The sequence below is a fragment of the Aphelocoma coerulescens genome, chromosome 28 (assembly GCF_041296385.1).
Source record: "Aphelocoma coerulescens isolate FSJ_1873_10779 chromosome 28, UR_Acoe_1.0, whole genome shotgun sequence".
NCBI classification, from domain to species: Eukaryota; Metazoa; Chordata; class Aves; order Passeriformes; family Corvidae; genus Aphelocoma; species Aphelocoma coerulescens.
In genome coordinates this window covers 1,173,949-1,187,069 of record NC_091041.1, presented here as the reverse complement: position 1 = coordinate 1,187,069, position 13,121 = coordinate 1,173,949, and the positions used below count along the sequence as shown (strand labels likewise).

The window sequence follows — 13,121 nt, the reverse complement described above, 5'->3', positions numbered from 1 at the left end:
AAATGAAAAAAAATCTTACAAAGCTATTCAAAGTGTCAGGTCATGATCAGAGGATATGCTAAAATCAGCTCTAAGTCAGTTGGGATCAAATAAAAAATGTTGCAGCCCCAGGTATCTGTGGATACCATGGCTGGAGCTCTACCCTCAGGGAAGGTGGGGATTACTTGTTCAGGACCATGTAGCTTATTGACTAGCGGCAAGCTTATTTAAGCCAGGGAAGCATGACAGGACCCCTCTCAGATGAAAAGTAACATTTCAAATGGTATTTTTCTTCTGCCTTGGTAGATGGAGTGTGAGAGGTTAAACAGAGCCTCCTGCTGCTTAAAGTGCCCCCTGGAATGCAGACTCGGTCTTCACTGATCTCCAGGATCCTTTAAAGCTGGCGGAATGTGTCTGTTCAGTAACATCAGCCAGCTTTCAGCCCCCTCCCACATGCCCACTGGATCCCATGGACTCATGTGGGCTGAGAGTTCTCAAGAGATTTTTTACTTGATCTTGTTTCTGAATCCTGTCTCAAAGCTCAGAGACCTGGGGGACTTCCTTGGTGGAGAGTAAGACCAGGAAAGCATTTGATGTCACTCGGCAGTTGCAGCTCTAGTTGACCTCTGGCTTTCCTAATACCATCTCTGGATGCTGAAGTATTCCTATTCCACTTCAGTAGCCTGTCCTTGCTTCCATCTCGTGTATACGTTTTTTGTGTTCGTTCACAAGTTCTATGTTTACCAAGTTTGTCTCCCAACACATTTACTTATTCCTCTGATTGCTGGGACAGACTGTTCCTCTCTTGGTCATGAGTATCAGATACAGTTGGGTGTCCAGCTGAACTAGACAGCCTGTCAAGCAAGTGTGGTAAGAATTTGTCCCTAACACACTTTAGAAAACACATGGATTTCTTGTGCCCACTGTCTTGCTAATTCAACTGATAATGCAGCTTGCACCAGCAATCATAAAACTCCAAATAGTATTGTCTGATCTACAGACATATGATGAAGACAAACATTTATTTAAAGATAGGTAATCTGTATGTAAAGGTAGGTATCCTGTGTAGTGTGGTCAACATGTTGGAGGGAAGGGATGCCATCCAGAAGGACCTGGACAGGGTGGAGAGGTGGGACTTAGAACTTCTACAAAGCTCAGCATGCCCCAGCCACAGGCACACAGAAACCCCCCCTGTGCTGGGCTGAGCCCCCAGCGTGGGCAGCAGGGGAGGGGGGATTCTGCCCCTCTGCCCCGCTCAGCTGAGACCCCACCTGCAGAGCTGCCCCAGCCCTGGGGAACAACAGCAGGAGCACGTGGAGCTGCTGGAGCCACTCCAGAGGAGGCCACGGAGATGCCCCAAGGGCTGGAGCCCCTCTGCTCTGGAGCCAGGCTGGGAGAGCTGGGGGTGCTCAGCTGGAGAGGAGAAGGCTCCAGGGAGAGCTCAGAGCCCCTTGCAGGGCCTAAAGGGGCTCCACAAGAGAGGAGTCTGGAATGACAGGACAAGGGGGAATGACTTCCCACTGCCAGAGGGCAGGGTTAGGTGGGATATTGGGAATAAATTCTTGGCTGTGAGAATGGTGAAGCCCTGGTACAGGGCCAGAGAAGATGTGGCTGCCCCATCCCTGGATGTTCAAGGCCAGGTTGGATGAGGCTTGGAGCAACCTGGTCTAGAGGAAGGCGTCCCTGTCTATGGCAAGGGGTGGAATGAAATGGGCTTTAACGTTCCTTGGAACCCAACCCATTCTGTGATGTTTGTTTTTCCTAAATTAGTGCCATTCATTTATTTTTATCAAGTTTTGTCAGTTCTGCTGTTATATTCCTGATGGAAAATTCTCCCAGCAGGCAAACCAGATGGTTTCAATGTAATGTGTGGTACTTGCAAAAGGAATTAGGAGCCTGGCCCTTGGGTTCTGCCTTGTGCTAGTGTGATCGCTTGTGAGGGATGTAGTCAAAATGATGGGCACCATGCATGCTGTTGTTAAATGAGCCTTGAAGGTACCATTAGGGGTAAGATGAGATTCATGGATTGCTTGGTTTCTACCCCCTATGCCAGCTGCTGTTGACTAATGCATAGAGACTGAGACCATGCAGTCAGGGGAGCTCTGGCGCACCAAACAAAGCAGTCAACAAAATATGGGGCACCAAGAAAACGAGAGCACTAGCATGGTTATATACTGTACTCTTTGGACTGACACTCTTCTGACCATATAACCCTGCTGCACCTACATTTTGAGCAGTGTGGACTGCTGTAGAGCTAGATGTCACACAGAACAGCAAACACACGTGTGGGATGGAGCAGCGTCCTCCCGAAAACAGAGAGTTTCAGTCTTACGTCTGGAGAAAAGGCTCAGAAAGGTATGACCCACGACCAACGTGAATGGTGTGAAGCTGTGTTATGGGAGGTTTAAGTTGGATAGTAGGCAAAGGTTCTCCCAGAGGGTGGTCAGGCACTGAACAGGCTCCCCAGGGCAGTGGTCACAGATCCAAGGCTGCCAGAGCTCAAGGAGTGTTTGGACAATGCTCTCAGGACCAGGGTGGGATTGTTGGGGTGTCCTCTGCAGGGCCAGGAGTCCGACTCGATGATTTCGCTCGGATATTCGATGAGTCAATGTTCAGGCTGGCAGCACCCCAGAGGAGTCCTGTCCCAGAGCAGGCGCTGCACGGGGATTGCTGCCCCGCGACGGGCCCGGGCAGCGGCACGGCGAGCACAGGATGTGGCACCAGGAGCAGCACATGGCCGGCCCGCCGGGGCTCCGCAGCCGCGGGAGGAGCTGCGGAGGGCAAGGCCGCGCACGGAACGGAGACTCGCAACTGGCCCCGCTCCGACGGCCGCGGCCGCCACGGTACACACGGTGCACGGGCCGCAGGGAGCGATCGGGCCAACGGGGGCCCCGTAACGAGCCGGCCCACGGAGACGCTGCCCAGACCGCCCGCCCGAGCTGCTGGAACCGATCGGACACCACGCGGGGCCCGCGAGTCCGCCAGGGACGGCCCCGGCCCCGGCCCCGGCCCCGGCCCCGGCCCCGGCCCCGGCCCCGGCCCCGGCCCGCCCCGCCCCGCCGCGCACGCGCGGTGCCGTCCCGGAGCGGCCGTAAATCGGGGCGTGCGCGGCGCGCGGGGCTCGCGCTGAGCGGTGTCGCCCGGCCGCGCGATGCATTGTGGGCGCGGCTGAGGAAGTAAAATGGCGGATCTGGCGAACGAAGGTAGGTGGGAGTTGCAGGCATCGCTACCCTGGCCCACACCGGCCCTGCGCCGTCGAGGGCCCGGCCCGGCTAGGCTCGGTTAGGCTAGGCTAGGCTATCCTACCCTAGCCTAGGCTATCCGCGTTTAGGGGCGCGTCCGGGAGCGCCACCTCCCCGCGGCCGTCCCGGCCACTGTGGGGCGAGCGGCCGGACAAAGGAAGCGCCTTGGCCGGGCCACCGCGCTGTCCGCGAGGCGGGGGCGGCCGGGGTTAGGCTGGGGTTGCGCCCTCAGTGCCTCCCGCGGGTCGGTGTTCCCTGGACGCGGACAGCGGACTCGGTGCTAGGCACGGGCCCTGGAGCGCGGCAGCGAGCGCTGCGTCTCGGCCCCGGCTCTGAGCCGCTTTGTGCCCCGCCTTGTCTAGTTGCTTTTTGAAGTTACTGTCCACAACTTTCGCACCACTGTAAATCTTTTGCTTACATTCATGTTAATCCTTTCTTTAGTTAAAGGATTAATAGAAGGGCTATGTAAAACAAGATGGGGTATCATAGTAGATGCATTCTATTTTTTTGAGCTGAAAACATCACAGGTCCACTAGTAAAGTGGCTTTATTTTTTCTTCTGAAGAGTGTTAGGAGAACCTGGGCAGCAATACTCCAGTATTTGTGTATTCTGCCCCAAGGTGTGTATAGTGGTGTTTTAAGTGGCAGTGGGTATCTATATTTTGCCTTTGGGAATGACAAACGTCTCTCAGTGTTTTGACAAAAGCCAGTTTGCCCTGCTGTCTCTGTTGTTTCTCATCATTCTTCTCAGGTAATGTCAGAGGGAAAGAAATACCCAGAGGGAGGTGAATGAAAGTGTGTGTGAGGCCCCTTCTTTCAGGACTGTTTCTTACTTTTGAACTCTCTGTCAGTGGCAATTACTGTTCCGATATTAACGTTAAACAACAGGAAGCAAATAAATTTTGTAGGTGCAGCCTTTGAATATGAAGCCTACAAGCAGTTAACAATACAATTACACTTAACAAATCCTGTGATGCAGCATGTCTTGGGCTGTTGGCTTCCAGACTCAAGATGAGTTGTCAGTGCCTGAGGAGGCATGATAAGTGGTCTCAAGAATAGTAGTAGCCAAATCTGTAATGACTATTCGTGAGTAACTTAATGTCAGTATTTGCTTAATATACTGCCATTATATAGTATAATATAGTATTATATAGTATAATGATCTTATAATAAATTTGAATGGGTTCTTTTGTTCTTTTAGAACCAGAAGCTTGGCAATAGTTGTCTTAAGTCATGCAAGCCCCTCACTTTACCTCCCCTTTCTGCTGGAGAACATTAAGCTTAGCAGTTTACCAATATTTATTATGTCTTTTGATGACGACTTATTTTGTGATTCTATCTCTACTTCTGTTTTTCTGCAGGGTCTTATAGACTGTCTGGGATGGCAGGGGGAGTGTGATCCCATCCTTAAGACCCTTTCCTGCCTCCAGAGACTTACCTCACCTGCAAACCTCTTTAGTTCATATTCGGGTGTCTTTCCAGAGTTGTCACCTTCATCTGTTGCTGTTGTTTTTTCTTGCAGTAAGCATGTGATACAATCTTTCCTCAGATGAAGCAAGATTAGCTTGCTTTGGAACTGTTATTTTCTGCTCGTTCTAATATCATTGACCGTTGCTAGTTTTGTTCCCTTCAGTTCCATTTTTGAGGTGTATGTTCTTTGTGTAATAGTGGAAATACATGCACTTTCCGGAATTTGCATCTTTGTGCTGAAACTTGGAGAATTCCGTAGTCTTTCTACTTGCCTTATTTGCAGTCTGTCATGGCTAGGATCTTCTCAGGTGATTGTTTTCTCCTCATTCTTAAACACATCAATTAGTTTTATTTTTCCATTGTTTAGGTGAACGCTTTACTTCCTTGTGCTCAGGTATTTTCACTTGAATATTTGAAGTAACTATTTTGGTACTGATAATTCTGTGACCTTCTGCATCATATTGGTCTTCTATTATTTATAGTATTTGATAGCTCAATGTTCATGTTCACAAAGAAGTGTGATTACAGCAAAGTTCTTAATGTTCCTTAATCCTGATTGATCTGTACAACAGTGCTGTCTCAATTATACTTCACTGTGAGGTGTGAAGCTAATTATTCTTTGACGCATAGTGGACACAAGTACCTAGAATGAGATTTCGGTCATTCTTCCAGACTGTTTTTGTTTGGCGTGTTTAAACAGTAGCTTTTATTGTTTGTTCATGCAGGTGAAACTCAAGATTCATACCTGTTTGGTTACTGCAATAAACCTTTTTCTGGCCTTGAAAAGTGCTGAGTTTCATGCTGCCTGTATCTTCTCATCTTACTAATGCAAAGCTCTTTTAACATTTACCATGACAGTCATCTTTCAATTCATTGATTGGTGTTTCTGTTTCCAACAGTGTATTAGTTATCTTTACCTTCTAGGTTCTGATGTCTCTCTTAGACTACTGAATGTCTTAAATCACCGCTGAGCTGCAGTACTGCCTCCAAGTAACCATTCTACCCATGTCCTTGGCAACTTCAAACTATTTAATGGATAATCTTTCTGTGATGCATTTCTTCAAAGCTACAAGCATTTCCTCTAATAATTACTTAATTTATTTCATTCTTATTGTTCCTCAAATCTTTTTCATTCACTTGTCTTTCCTTTGCTTCTATTGAGTAGGTGAAATGGTTAGCTATCACTCTTTATATTGGAGTGATGGCCAACTATATCTTGACAGAAGAAGGTTGTTGGTTTAAGGAGGTCCTCTACTGCACAGAGGGGGGATGAACGATAAGGTAGTCCTAGTGCCACTTTCCAAAGAAGTTTGTACTGTGAAGTTTCCTAAGAACAGATCCTGGTCTTGGCATTGCCTGTCATGGTGAGAGATGAGCTGATAAGTGTGGAGCTAATGAAGAGGAGGAGAGAGTAACTTCTCCCTAGCTGTGTGAAGTTTGATTGACTTTGCTGCAAAGATTTAGTGACATTGTGGTAAAGGTTTTGGGGACTGTTATTGTGAGGGTGATTATTGAAAACCAGGATTTTAGAATGGTAGGCGTAGTTGGTATTGGTACTAATGTATAAAGTAGTTACTAAATATTCTTAGAAACTTTCTTTGAAGTCTTTGGTACTTCACTGCCACATGTGTGAAGTGACAGTTTTAAGACAACCCAGCTAGAGTACCAAAGAGAACTAGCAACTTCCTGTCAGTCCCATATATTCATGGGAACCTGAATGCTTCTCATTAACTTGCAGCTAATACACAGCTAGTAATTTGCTTGTCTGTAAATTACTACTGAAGCTGCACTTTCAAGACAACAGGATCCCTTTGTGTGGAGAATGAATTACTTTATATTTTCAATGGCTGAAAGGTGATACAAATTTTTCTTAGGGCTAAAATTTGATGGATGTATTCACATTTCCCTTCAGGAGGTATCTGCAGCTTACTTGGCTTTATGAAATTGCTGAGCATACAGTTCACAATTATAACAGGTTTACTGTGTGTAACTGCCTTACATTAATTAGAGGCTAGAGAGCAGTGCTGCAGGAAGGGACCTGGGGGTCCTGGTCAATGGCAACTTGGATCTGAGTCAGCAGTGCCCTGGAGCAGGAGGGCCAACCGTGTCCTGGGGGACATCAGGCACAGCCAGGCGAGGGAGGGGATTGTGTCTCTCTGCTCTGCACTGGGGCAGCCTCACCTTGAGTTCTGGGGGCAGTTTTGGGCACCACAGTATAATCAAAGACATTAAGCTTATAGAGAGTGTCCAAAGAAGGGCCAGAAGGAATGGGAAGGGTCTAGAGGGGAAGCCGTACGAGGAGCTGCTGAGGGCACTTGGTTTGTTCTGCCTGGAGAAGGGGAAACTGAGGGGACACCTCAATGCAATCTTCAACCTCCTCATGAGGGGGGGAAAAAAAGCTGAGGGGCAGGTACCAGACTCTACACTCTCATGACCAGTGACAGAGCTTGAGGAAACAGCATGAAGCTGAGTCAGGGGAGGTTTAGGTTGGATACCAGGAAAAGGTTTTCCACCGAGAGGGAGGTTGAGCACATAAGGCTTCTCGGGGCAGTGGTCACAGCACCAAGCCTGAATTCAAGGAGCATTTGGACAGTGCTCTGTCACATGGTGGCCTTTCTGGGATGTCCTGTGCAGAGCCAGGAGCTGGACTCGATGTTCCTGATGGGTCCGTTCCAACTCAGCATATTTTATGATTTTATGAAATGCACAGAAGGTGAGCAAACTGAAGTAGGTCCTTTCAAACTAATCAATATCATTTCCTTGCCAGACTTGTAGGATGCTGCCATTGCTTCTGTGCTGTTTTGGGGCAGGGTTTGCCCTGTTTGTTTATTCTACTTGTCTCATGGTAGCTTTTAGACAGAGGAAGGTCTGCTGTTACTTTGAGGGGAGAGTGTGGCACTCACCACTGACTCTGTTTGCAGACTCTAGCAACAAGATCTTTTTTTTCCCCCATGGTGACTTCAGATGTATTAGTGGGTGCAAAGTTAGGCTGAGTGACAAGTAATTCACACCTAGACACCTTAAAGATCTAGTTAATTGACAAGATAGAGCTATCTAAATGCTTTAATATTTTGTTAAGACTTTTTGGAATTCTTGATAAATATTTTATCTACATTGCAAAGTAGTTGGCCTGCCTCATGGCTTTCTTTTTCCTCTTATATGAAAATAAGCTACTCTTTTCTTTTCTGACTTGTAACATTTGCAGAAGTATCTCTTTTTCCCCGTGTCAGTTCTATTCATCGTGACATCATTTGTGAAGTTTGGCCATAAATGATCCATTAGTGTTTCTCGTTCTTTCTGTCATGAAGTATGTCTCTAGATTTTGCTTGTGGAGGTCTTTCTGCAGATCAGCTCTGGGTGTGGCAGCTTGCTCTTTGCTTTGAGTCTATTTTTAGCTATTGAAAGAGAATCTTGTGTTGTTAGCAACACCTTTAGAATTTTATAGTGCTGCAAATTGTCTGTATCTCTTAATACGTTACATTTAGCATGATTATTCTGCTCTTCATAACGTAAATGGTGAAAAAAATCCCCAAGAACTTTTTTTGTGGCCTGCAATGTTCCAATAAGCATAATTAAACCTAACTTTGAACTTTTATTTTCTTGGCTCTCAGATAAGTATTTCACAAGTGATAAATTACTGCTCTGAGTATTTTCAGTCAGCTAACAGCCTAATTGCTGTTCTTTTTAACACTCATTCATTGTTCACAGGTCTGGTACACCTTTTCTCTCAGGTGATATATTACATGAGTTACAGTTGGAGTAGCTATTTTCAACTTCTATGCTTCTGGTGTCGAAGAGTGCTTCTTGAAATCCAAGCAAGGACTCACTTGCCAAGAAGTTGCAGTGCAGTTTTGGTTTTTTCTCCCCTGCCTCATGTAGTTTACCATGTAATCAGGAACTATTGCATTTCTAAATGTAATTTGGAGCAAATTTAAAATGAAAAAGTGTTTGAAACATTGTAGTTCTTAGCTTTAAAAATAAATTTTCCTCTTAACAACATGGCTACAGCAGATCTGGTGAGGTCTTGAAAGTTGTTTTCATGACATGGTTCCTTCTAAAATTTAAAGATTAGTGTGAATCACCAAGGTATTTGGTGATCTGGGTTGCATGTCCTGTGAGGAGACTGGATGTGTTCAGCCTAGAGGAAAGAAGTCTTCAGAGAGGCACATTTGGAGCTTATCAGGGTGTGTGAGGAGGTTATTAGATAGACAGACCCAGGCCCATCAGAGTGGTGTATGTTGGAAGGACAAAAGACAAAAGGTGGAATGAGGTGTTCAGGCTGGAAATAGAGGAAAGGTTGGGTTTTTTGAGGTGGTAGTGGGTTTTTTTTCAGTCAAGCAGTAGAAGAGATTACCCTGGGAGGCTGCTTAGCTTCCATCTTTGGATGTTAAGACCAGGCTGAATAACCTGATTAGCCTGGCCTAACAACATAACTGACCTTACTTGAAGCAGGAGATTGGACTAGAGACCTCGAACCTGAATTATGCTGTGCCCTTATGGTAGAGGCACAATGGGCTCAGCAGTGAAGAAGGTGACTGCTTTTTTGGCACTTGTCACTGCTGTGCCATGAGATATACTCTGTGAGCCTGAGAATTCTACAGAGATACACACTTGTGCAGGTGTTTCTATTTTCATAAGAACCGTAGAATGGTTTGGGTTAGAAGAGACCTTTGAAGACATCTACCACCAACACACCACCCCCCCATCCCCCCAGTGTTCAGGGACACCATCCACTAGACCAGGTTGCTCCAAGCCCTGTCCAGTTTGGCCTTGAATGTTGGCAGGGATGGAGCACCCACAGGTCCATGAAGCAACCTGTGCCAGGGCCTCAGCGCCCTTGCAGGGAAGATTTTCTTCCTAATATCTAATCTAAATTTACCCTCTGTCAGTTTGAAGTCATTCCTCCTTGTCCAAAGTCCCTCTTCAGCTTTTTTGGAGCCCCTTTAGGCGCTGGAAGGGGCTTTAAGGTCTCCCCAGAGCCTCCTCTTCTCAGGTGAACACCCCCAGGTCTCCCAGCCTGGCTCCAGAGCAGAGGGGCTCCAGCCCTTGGGGCATCTCCGTGGCCTCCTCTGGAGTGGCTCCAGCAGCTCCACGTGCTCCTGATGTTGTTCCCCAGGGCTGGGGCAGCTCTGCAGGTGGGGTCTCAGCTGAGCGGGGCAGAGGGGCAGAATCCCCCTCCCCTGCTGCCCACGCTGGGGGCTCAGCCCAGCACAGGGGGGGTTTCTGTGTGCCAGTGCCTGTGGCTGGGGCATGCTGAGCTTCTTATCCACCTGCACCCACAAGTCCTTCTCCCCAGGCCTTTTCTCAATCCATTCTATCCTCAGCCTGTGTTTGGGATTGCCCTGACACATGTGCAGGAGTTGCACTTGGCCTTGTAGAAGTTCATAAGGTTTGCACAGTCCCACCTCTCCAGCCTGTCCAGATGGCATCCATTCCCTCCAGCACATCAGCCAAAGCACACAGCTTGGTGTCATTGGCAGACTTGCTGTGGGTGCCCTCAATCCCACTGTTCATGTCACCAACAAAAGTATTAAATGTTGCTGGTCTCAAACTTGATCTCCACTTGGACACTAAGCTATTGACTGCAATGCTGAGTGCAGCCACCAGCCAATTCCTTATCCAGGGAGTGGCCCATCTGTCCAATTTAGAGACAAGGATCACCATGGGACAGTGTCAAATGTTTTGCACAAGTCCAGGTAGACTGTCAGTTGCTCTTCCCTTGTCCACCAACACTGTAACACAATCATAGAACTCCACCAAATTTGTCAGGCATGGTTTACTGTAAGTGAAGCTGTGTTTCCTCTCACCAATCACTACCTTATTTTCCATGTGCCTTAGCACAGTTTCCAGGAGGGTCTGTTCCACGATCTTGCCAGGTGCAGAAGTGAGGCCGGCCAGCCTGTAATGCCCCAAGTCTGCCTTTTCTCTCTTTATGTAAATGGGGGCTATGTTTCCTATTTTCCAGTCACTGGGAACTTCCTCAGATGGCCACGACTTCTCAATGAATGGAAAGTGGCTTAGCCACTTCCTCTGACAGTTCCCTTAGGACTCATGAATGCATTTCATCAGTTGGATGGACTTGTGCACCTTCAGCTTCCTTAGATGGTCTCAAGCCTGTTGTCCTATAGCAGGTGGTCCTTCATTGTGCTAGTCCCTGCTGCTTTTGCCTTTTATAACTTGGGTGGAGTGTTTGGAGCACTTCCTGGTGAAGACAGTGTCAAAAATTGGGTACCTCAGCCTTCTCCATATCCACGGTAACGAGGTCTCCTATTTCCTGCTGGAGAAGGCTCATGTTTTCCCCAGCCTTTCTCTTATCACTAATGTACCTACAGAAGCTTTTCTTATTGCCCTTAACCCCTTGGATTTTTTTCAGTAATGAGTCATTTCGTGCTGCAATAAAGGTCTGACACCATGTGGCTGCTAGAGGTGCACCAGCTGCCATGGTTGTGTTAGTGTGAACGGATGTTTTGTCTAGCTGTGAGAAAGGTGGTTGACATGGGAGAGTTTGCTACAGCTACTAGTGGTCACATATCTAGGTTAAAAATCTCATATTAAATGGTATATATGACTTGAAGATGATATCTCTGCATGAGCTATTGAGGTAGTATTTTCTGTTTCTGCATTCTGATTTCCAGCTTGTGAAGGAAGCTCAGCAGATTTATTAGTACATGTTTTTCTGACAGCACATAGGGATTTATCGATAGCTAATGACTTGATGGCAAAATATGTTAAAGAAATTTAGCCTGTGAAAGCCAGCTCTTGAGGTTTTTGTAGTTATTCATGCAGGTTGAAATACCTGTAATGTGAATAAACTGCAGGAAGGAGTTCTGTGAATTCAGTTGGTTTTCCGTTGTGGATTCAATTTGATTTGACAGCCTTAAACCATTCAGGTTTGTATGAGTTCCAGATCTTGAGACTGGAGAGGTACTGTCTCTGATGCTAATTACTGAAGTTTTGCTTTCCTTCTTACATGCTTGGGCTTTATCTGAGCACCTTCATCAAGACTGACTTGGTTAGAAAATTGACATTTGTTTTCTCCACCTCTTTGTTCTGCCATGTTTCTGTCTGCTTCTCTTGTTACAGTGGTGATACTGTAACACGATGTATCAAACAAGGAGGCCCGTGGAAAAGAAATATATATGGACTGATTCTTGATAGATGTTTCAGAGATGTTTCATTTCCCAGCCTCATGGCCGGGATCTGCCGAGGAACTGCGGCAATCACGGGACCCGAGGGTCCCTGCCCGTGCAGGAAACACAAACCAACCCATGGGGAACGAGGCTGAGCAGGGGCAGGGAAACCCCGTGCCTCCCCTCAGGGCCCCTCTCCCAGGGCTACATGGCGGGGGGAGGGACCCCGACATTTCACCCGTTTATTTTTAACAAAAAGAGATTTAAAACTTAACATTGAAAACAACAAGGACAAGTTCAAAACAAAACAAGCCACCCTCCTGAGTCTTTGAATGTCCAGACAGATTCTGTGGAACATCTTAAGGCTGACAGAAGGGACACATGACTCTCTGGGCATGCTTTGTGGGGAAACTGAGGCAGCAGAGAGTTTAATTTCTTCCCTTCCCCTTTTCATCCCCCCCTCAGCATTGGAAAGGGATTTTTGGGGAAACAATTGGCAAAGGCATGGTTTTATGAGGGAAACCATGGGTGGAAAAAAGGATTGGGAATACACTGGGGGTAGTAGAATACAGGGTAAAAGGGAAAGGTGGGATTAGGAAAGGGAGACTGTAGGAGAGGCTTATAATGGAGATATTGTCTAACATGACTACGATTTTTAGCATGTATACTGCCTTTTACAGAAACACCATCAGGCCCAGTGACCGCTGATGTTTGTAACCCTCTTCTACCTTGCACAATTTTGAATTCCACCACCTCTCCATCTCCCAAGCTTGGGATGCATTTTTCAGGGTTATTCTTTTTAATAGCAGTTCTATGAACGAATATGTCTTGCTGGTTGTCACATCTTGTTATAAAACCATAATTTTATTTAACATTATACCATTTTACTATTCCTAAAATCGTAGCTAACAGTGATCTTTTCCAAGTGGCTGCTGTTTTCTGTCTCACTGTGTTTTTGCTTTCTCTTTCGCTTTCGGTCGCTCCTGTGTTGGAATTGTCGGGGCTGCTCGTGCTGCCGGGGCCGCCAGAGCTGCTGGTGCCTGAGCGCTCTTCCCGGGGTCGCATTCGGGGCCACGCGAGCTGGGCTAGGCCGCGCCGCTCAGTTCTCCATGCGTCGCCGCTTCTGCTCTCAGCTGCGCTGCCAGGCGCTGCGCCCACGTCTCGGCCGGGCCTCCGAGCGATGACCCCTCCGCACTCTGCTCCAGCGCGCGTTTCGGCTGGGCACGGCTCCGCTCCACCGCCGCCAGCTGCCGCCCGCGCGCCGCCCCTCTGGGTCGGGCGTTCACGGGGCTCGCTCCACC

General features: G+C 47.4%; 1 protein-coding gene across 5 annotated transcripts in view; it reads left to right on the top strand.

The window, feature by feature from the left end:
• The first annotated feature begins 3,103 nt into the window (after positions 1-3,103).
• LOC138099834 (ran-binding protein 3-like) overlaps positions 3,104-13,121 on the top strand; it is a 55,309-nt gene continuing 45,291 nt past the window's right edge. For all 5 annotated transcript variants that reach the window (XM_068997375.1, XM_068997374.1, XM_068997371.1 and 2 more), the window contains exon 1: positions 3,104-3,182. In XM_068997375.1, the coding sequence (XP_068853476.1) occupies positions 3,161-3,182 (22 nt within the window). In that variant the 5' untranslated portion in view covers positions 3,104-3,160. The remainder of the gene's footprint in view (positions 3,183-13,121) is intronic.